The sequence below is a fragment of the Vigna unguiculata genome, chromosome 8, assembly GCF_004118075.2.
Source record: "Vigna unguiculata cultivar IT97K-499-35 chromosome 8, ASM411807v1, whole genome shotgun sequence".
Classification (NCBI taxonomy): Eukaryota; Viridiplantae; Streptophyta; class Magnoliopsida; order Fabales; family Fabaceae; genus Vigna; species Vigna unguiculata.
Genome location: NC_040286.1, coordinates 9,452,348 through 9,459,401, shown reverse-complemented (window position 1 = coordinate 9,459,401; position 7,054 = coordinate 9,452,348). Strand labels below are relative to the sequence as shown.

Sequence of the window (7,054 nt, the reverse complement as noted above, 5' to 3'; positions counted from 1 at the left end):
GAGGCTTTGATGTGTACAAGAAGTTGGATATGGAACTCAAACCATCTAGGTAAGTTACTCAAATTTATTAATATTTTTTGTTAGTATTTTTTGTGAATTCTCATCTAATATTCTACATTTGGTGTTTGTAGGTGTTAAAAAATTAAAAGGAAAAGATGTTCTCATGAGTGAAAATGAATCTGATGAAGAAGGTACATTATATTCTAGTAATTAAAATTTTCAATTTCAATTATTATATCATATCTAATTTTTCATTTTTTTCTATGTGTAGGTGGATCGAATGCAAATGAAACCACTGATCATTTGTAAAATTAATAAATATTTTGGTTATTATAAAATTTTAGTAATGTGTAATTTTTTAGCTTTTATATAATTATTTGAATTTTATTTAGTTGTTATTTGATACTTTAATTTGAGATTTATACTATTATAATATTTTTCTTAATATTTGACATCATGAAAATCAAAAAGAGTATGTTATTTTAATATTGAATATTTTGATAGTATCATGATTCCGTTGGTGTGATTTTTAAATTTTTTTTATAAAAAATATTTAATTGATATATGGAACAATAAAAAAATGGGTATGGGTATGGGTATAAGAAAATACCCGTTATCCGGTGGGGATGGGGATGGGTCAAAAGTTATATACCCGTTGGGTTTGAGGATGGGGATGAATTTTTATTATGGGGATGGGGATGGGATCATGATACCCGTACCCGCCCCGTTGCCATCCCTACCAATTACTGTTAAAAAAAAATATTTCTTTTCTAAAATGCTAGACACTTCATATCATGAATAAAAAGAAAGACACTAAAAGTAAAATCTATATATTAATTAAAGTATTTTTAAAATGACGTAATTAAATAAGGTGAAAATAGTTAAAGTTTACGTAACTTTTTTTGTGTTGTTTGTGGTTGATTTCGGAGATAAATAAATGAATAAATTATATTAATTAATAAATAATAATCACAGTTAAATGAATAATAGCAAAAATTAAATAAATAGAATAATTTTGCCTAGAATTCATGAGTGGCCAGAGAGACTGGGTTTAGTAATTTGGATTCAATACTCTTCTACTTTTACAACCTAAATTGAAATGTGAAAGAATCTCATGCAGAAATTGAAAGATTCAAGGAAGCTATTACATCAATTTACCTATGAAATTTACACTTTATCCTTGGGATCATTTCCACCGAACTCACTGTCTATTTTGCTGAAAAGGGAAGATCTTGTTTTGACTGAATGTCAATGCGTTTCATGAACTCTCCCCAGAATGAGGAAGTGAAGAACTGGCTTCATCCTGCAAAAGGAGTCATGCAAAATAAGCAAGATCAAGTTTAGGTAAACGGATTAACTAATAAGATACTCAACATAAAACAATCACCAATTTGGATTATTTGTTGGTTTTTTCTGTGTTATTCCTCTACTGTGTCTCTAAAATACATTAATTTTGATGTTTTAAAATATATTAAAATAAATTTTAAAGTACCAACATCACTGCATTAGTAATACTTAATAGAGGACAGAACCAACAAAACTCAGTAAGAAATCTGGACTCATAATCACTTAAGCTTATAAACAATTATGAGCAATAACAACATCACAAAAAGTCCATAAAAACACATGCAAAGATCCTTAATAATTGGAACATCATCAGAAAGAACCTTACCAATTGAAGAGAAACTTGGCTCTGATTGGAAGGGCTAGCATAGCCACCAAACATTGAAAAGTGATCATTGCTCTCAGCAAGTTCTCTTAGCCTGTTTAGTTCAGGCAACACTTCTTTGCCAAGATCAGGTCTGTCTCTCCTCCTCAGTTCAGCACATCTAACAGCAATCTTTGCAAGGATCAAGCAATCCTCTGTTGGCCAGTCAGTCACTTTTGGATCCAACATATCAATAAATGTTCCCTTCTCAATGGCTCTCTCAACATTATGAGTCAAACCCATTGGAGGTTTTGCTGTCAAAATTTGCAAGAAAATGACCCCAAGAGAGTATATGTCAGACTTCACTCCCAGCATCCCTGTCTGCTGGTACTCAGGGTCTATGTAACAGAATGTTCCAGCAGCTGATGTCATCCTGTACTGTGTCACATTGTCTGCCACTGAGGGTGGAACTAGCCTGGCCAAACCTACATCACTGATCTTGGCCACATAGTTTCTGTCCAGCAAGATGTTGGCTGGTTTAAGGTCTCTGTGCACAAGAGGCTCAGGCTTGGTCTGGTGGAGGAACAACAACCCTGTGCCAATTTCAGCTGCAATTTTGAACCTCAGTTGCCATGGAATTGGGGGCTTGTTTCCTCGGCAGAAGAGGCAATCATCTAAGCTTCCATTGGCCATGTGCTCATACACAAGGCACCCATACTCAGGGCAGGCTCCTATGAGGAGAACCATGTTTGGATGCCGAATGCAACTCAGTACCTCAACCTGTATGTTCATGAAAAAGTATATAGACTTAAATTGTGGATGTGATCATGGTAACATTTGGTTGTGAGTATTAAAAGTGCAGAAAAATCTAGGCCAGTGTGGATAATTATGATTTTAGAGGGTTTTCAAACCACAATATTGGAACCATAATTAGATTCACCAACCACAATTTTAAGGATAAGTTTGTTTGTCTGGTTAATTACCTCTCTTTGAAACTGTAACCTTCCTTGTGCTGCGTCAGGACGTAGAACCTTCACTGCCACAGGTGTATGGTCCAGAAGGCACTTATAAACTGGACCATAACCCCCTTCTCCGATCTTCTGTGACTCAGCAAAAAAATTTGTGGCAGCTTCAATCTCTTCAATTGTGTACCTTCTATACCTCAAACCAGAGCCTGATAAAGCATCCACTGCTTTTCTTTTCTCTTCTGTTTCCATCAATGCTTTCATTTCAGCACTGATTCTCTTCTGTGATTCCAGTTCTGCAATCCTCTTCTGTGCCTCAGCTGTCTCGATGGCTGCTTTTGATCTTGCCTTCTCCTTTTCTGCAACCGCCAATGCAGCTTCTTCGGCAAGCCTTGCCTCCTCCAATCTCCTCTCTTCCTCTAATTTCCAGCGTTGGAGTTCCACAGCCTGTGATGCATTGCATAGCATTCAGAGTCAGACCATCTTGTGCTTTCAAGATGCAGAAGCAGATGCCATAATATCGTACCTTTTGCTGTGCGGTGAGTGCTTCTTTGCAGGCATTGCTGTACATTTCCATTGTTTGCTTGAGCTCCAATTTCAGTCTTCTCATTTCAGCCTCCACGTCATCCTACAATTGCAAGACATGTTTATCCACAACGAGTAGCAAATAGGAATAAAAATACTTTACCCAGATAAAAAACATTGTAAGTAACTGAACTATTTGACTCTTTGATCATTTGTTTCTATGACAAACTACATTCTACCCCTTTGGTTTAGTACCAGAGCAACTTATCTCCTTAAATTTGTCTATTTGTCGCTAAACCATCAGTTAAACTGAAAATGTCTAAATCCATTAACTTTGCTTAATGTAGTAGTTTAGGCTAACTAAATTTATCTGTGTCATAAAATTATTTGGCCTATGATGAAATAAATGCACATTGGTTGCATGTCTTACCATGCCTTGTGATGCAGAGGAAAAGCCATCACTGTCTTGAGAGAAGGATGAGAAATCAGAGCAAATATCCATAGACCTTCTTCCAAAAGGCACTGACTCAAAGCTATAATTATTTCCATCTATGTCAGAGCTATATGATAGCCGGGGATTGGAATCTAGGAAGTGGTTGTTGTTGTTGTTATACAATGGGAATAAGCGATCTGTACTTGATCTTCTAGAGCTTACAAAACTTATGTCAGTCTCTGGCTCCGGAATATCCCCATACCTGTCATTATTCACTCCTCTCCTAGTGAATGGTGACCTGATTCCAGTAGCATTTTGCTTTTAGATCGTGGAGAATTTGTTACTTGCTAATCATGCAAAGTGAAAGTTGTTGAATCATGCATGAAAAAGGAAAAAATAAGACACAAAATTTGCCATGCATTATGCAATAAATGTCATTACCTGAAGGAATCTGAGTCATCCTGTGATATACGGCGTGGTGCTTCAAAAGACCTCCTTTCAAGCCCTAAAAGAAACAGAATATCTCGTTCAGCAACATCATGGCAAATTAAACAGGCTTACATTTACAAATGCACCTTTTTCAGAACAGATAAGTTAAATGTTACCTCTGGCTACACGTGGTTCTGGTAGGTCTAATCTTCCACTGTGTTGAGTAAGTTGGTTTTGAAGAGGGGAAAAGGTTGGAGCAGCACGAGAAGCAGATCGCATGGATTGAATCTTCCCTTTAGCAACAACATATACTGTGCAGAAATCTGGTGCCCCTTTTGAGACTGTTCCTGGAATATCTGCTACCTTGAATCTTCTGATGCAAAAATTCATCCCTCGGTAAAAATGGCACACGTAAACTAACCCAACATAGAAATTCAAGCAACTTGCTTTAGGAGTGGAATTGCACTTCAAGGTACACAGACATTAGTTCAAATGAAAACATTAACATTAAGAGTTGTCATTTGGACTAAGAGTTAAATATATTTTTAATTTCTAAATTTTAAATTTTAATGTAAAATTGGAATAACTTCATTTCTAAACCTCGATACATTTAAATTTTCAAATTTAAAAAATAATATATATATATATATATATATTATCTCAATGATATTAATTTATTTTAAATGTTAAATAAAGTTATAGGTCCACATTTAGGTCATCATTTAACATATTTTATCTCAAATATTAACTTAAAACATTGTTATGTAAGAATAGTTAATGTTTTTAGGTTAAAAATATTATATCTATTTATTTTTAAAATTTATGATTAAAATATATTAAAATTTGAGATAGGAACGGATTTTAATTTGATATCCAAGTTTAACGACTAAACACCTATTTAACCCTAAAATAAATTATTTTTTCATTAGATCGATTATTTTAACTTTTATTCTCGTTTTTCACTCTCAAAAGTTATTGTAGAATATAAAATGTTTGTCCAAATAGAACCTAAGTTATTTATGTTTTGGTATATAAAATGTGATAGAATGGGAGAGACAACCAAATAACAAGACGCGAACAGATGTTAGGATTGTCTATCAGAAACACACCTAAGAAAACCACCTTTGTTTGAAGAGCCTACGACTAAATGCTCAATTGCATATTGAGAAGCATATTCAATTAAAGCTCTGGCTACGTCTACATCTTCTATTACGACGTCCTTGCAGTGTATCTATAGCCAAAAAAAACACAAACAATGATGAGATACTCAAATTAACGTCAATAATTCTAAAATGAAAACCATTACAAACTTCTATTTTCTCATCAATTATGTCTGGTTCAGAAACATCTTTACTTTTATGTCACAACCTTTTAGAGTGAAACGAATTTGGGATGCAAAATGAAAGCGTGTTGAGGAAACAGTTGAATCTTGTAGAAGAACAATGGAGAATGGAGCAAGAGAAGGGACTAAAGCTAAGTGAAACTTTTGAGTTCTTTTCCACCACTTTTGGCTTTTCTTTCCAAGAAAAAGAGAATAAAACTTACATCTTTCCGTGCACAGAATACACGGTATGGATGGAAAACTTCTTTGGTTTGCTCATCAGGGTCCTTGCAAACAAGTGCATGATCACCAATACCATTTGCCCCTGCAACCTAGAAAGTCACTAAACAATCTAGGACCTACTATGCATGGCTACAAATGTTACTTTTTCTTTTCCCCTCCTTCTGAAACTTTCTTTTGTAATCTAAAAAATCAACAATTCATATGTATTATATTTTGTGCTCCATTATTCTTATTTCGGTCAAATTCAGATCAGTTTTTCAAAACCCATTTTCAGAAGAAGAAAATAAAGAGATAGATAGCTTTACCTCAGCTTTTAAGAAACTATCTCATCTAATGTAAGATATGCATTTTCATTGCAAGTTTCATACAATGTGCTGAAAAAACATGGATGGGACATAATATCGAACACTTACTATGGTTCACAAGAGAAACCGATGGAGAAAGAGAAGAGGGTTTGGTCTTGACATGAATGAGAACTACATGTGACCCTTTGCTGAGAAGATGATCAATGGACCATTTTAGTGCATTCTGGCTCCCCTTGTCTGAATCTATTGCCACTGCCACTATTCCATTCACCCCATCCTTCTTGTCGCAATTATTCTTCTGTAGCAACATCACTCTCCCTTAACTTTTTTTTCCCAAACACTCTTCACCTTTTTGACCTCTTCCAATAAAATCAACCACAAAAAAATATACCCAGAAACCAAATGTCTTTCCAAGGGGTCCTCTAAACTTTCTGCCTTTAACTATCTACCCCTGTTGTTAAATCTTTTACCTTTCTTTTCTAATGTTTGCTATTTTCAAAAGGGTTTTATGATCATGCCATTCTTTGTGAAAAGGGGAACTTTTCTGAAGAACAACAATGAAGGGTTGCTATTGCTTCTGCTTCTGCTTTCTTTGAATCTCCTCTGTCCCTCCCTTCAATGCCGATCAAGAGACAAAAGGAATTTGATGTTTGTTTCTTCTTTTTTTCTTGTGATTGAAACAATAAGGCATTGAACAACAACGGAGAAGAAAATACAAGTTCCTCTAACTAGAATTTGCAGCCATATTTGGCTTTGGCTTCCCTTTTAGCTTAATGGAGTTTTTCACGGACATAACAATTAACCACACGGATTGTGCTCTTTCTTCTCTCTTCCCATGAGAGAATAACCAAATTTTGCGGATTTCCTTTGACTTTTTGAGAAATAATGTTGCATCTCATTATGCATGCATTATTTGCTCCTCAACTCCATAATAAAAACAAAGGAAATGATAGTATAACAAAGCTTTTGTTTAAAACATTTATAATCATTGTTTTTAAAATTTGATTTCATAAAAAAATCATTAAAGTAGGCATCGTGATTATGACAACATTTTTGAGAGTTTATTATTTTAGATTTAGAGGAGGGTCATATTAGACTAATGCAACTTATATCAATTATTAAATTACATAAATTTTTTAGTAAAATATATTTGTTTGGAATCTAGGTCTTGAATTGTAATTACAT

At 34.4% G+C, this 7,054-nt stretch overlaps 1 protein-coding gene across 1 annotated transcript; it reads right to left on the bottom strand.

Moving 5' to 3' along the window:
- Positions 1 to 975: 975 nt before the first annotated feature.
- LOC114193781 (U-box domain-containing protein 52-like) lies at positions 976 to 6,679 on the bottom strand. The gene is made up of 10 exons (XM_028083715.1): positions 5,978 to 6,679; positions 5,546 to 5,646; positions 5,110 to 5,231; positions 4,177 to 4,373; positions 4,013 to 4,076; positions 3,569 to 3,869; positions 3,140 to 3,241; positions 2,632 to 3,060; positions 1,673 to 2,428; positions 976 to 1,303 (listed from the first exon to the last, which is right to left on the bottom strand). Exons 1-10 carry the CDS (start codon positions 6,177 to 6,179, stop codon positions 1,259 to 1,261), a joined length of 2,319 nt encoding a protein of 772 aa, XP_027939516.1. The 5' UTR covers positions 6,180 to 6,679; the 3' UTR covers positions 976 to 1,258.
- Positions 6,680 to 7,054: the final 375 nt, after the last annotated feature.

What these genes read in the sequence shown, in the direction of transcription:
- LOC114193781 (XM_028083715.1), bottom strand. Translation starts at nt 6,179, where the DNA reads ATGTTGCTACAGAAGAATAATTGCGACAAGAAGGATGGGGTGAATGGA. An exon ending in CACTCACCGCACAGCAAAAG is followed by an intron (nt 3,061 to 3,139) that starts GTACGATATTAT and finishes AATGCATCACAG; the next exon opens with GCTGTGGAACTCCAACGCTG. An exon ending in GCCAAGTTTCTCTTCAATTG is followed by an intron (nt 1,304 to 1,672) that starts GTAAGGTTCTTT and finishes CTCCTTTTGCAG; the next exon opens with GATGAAGCCAGTTCTTCACT.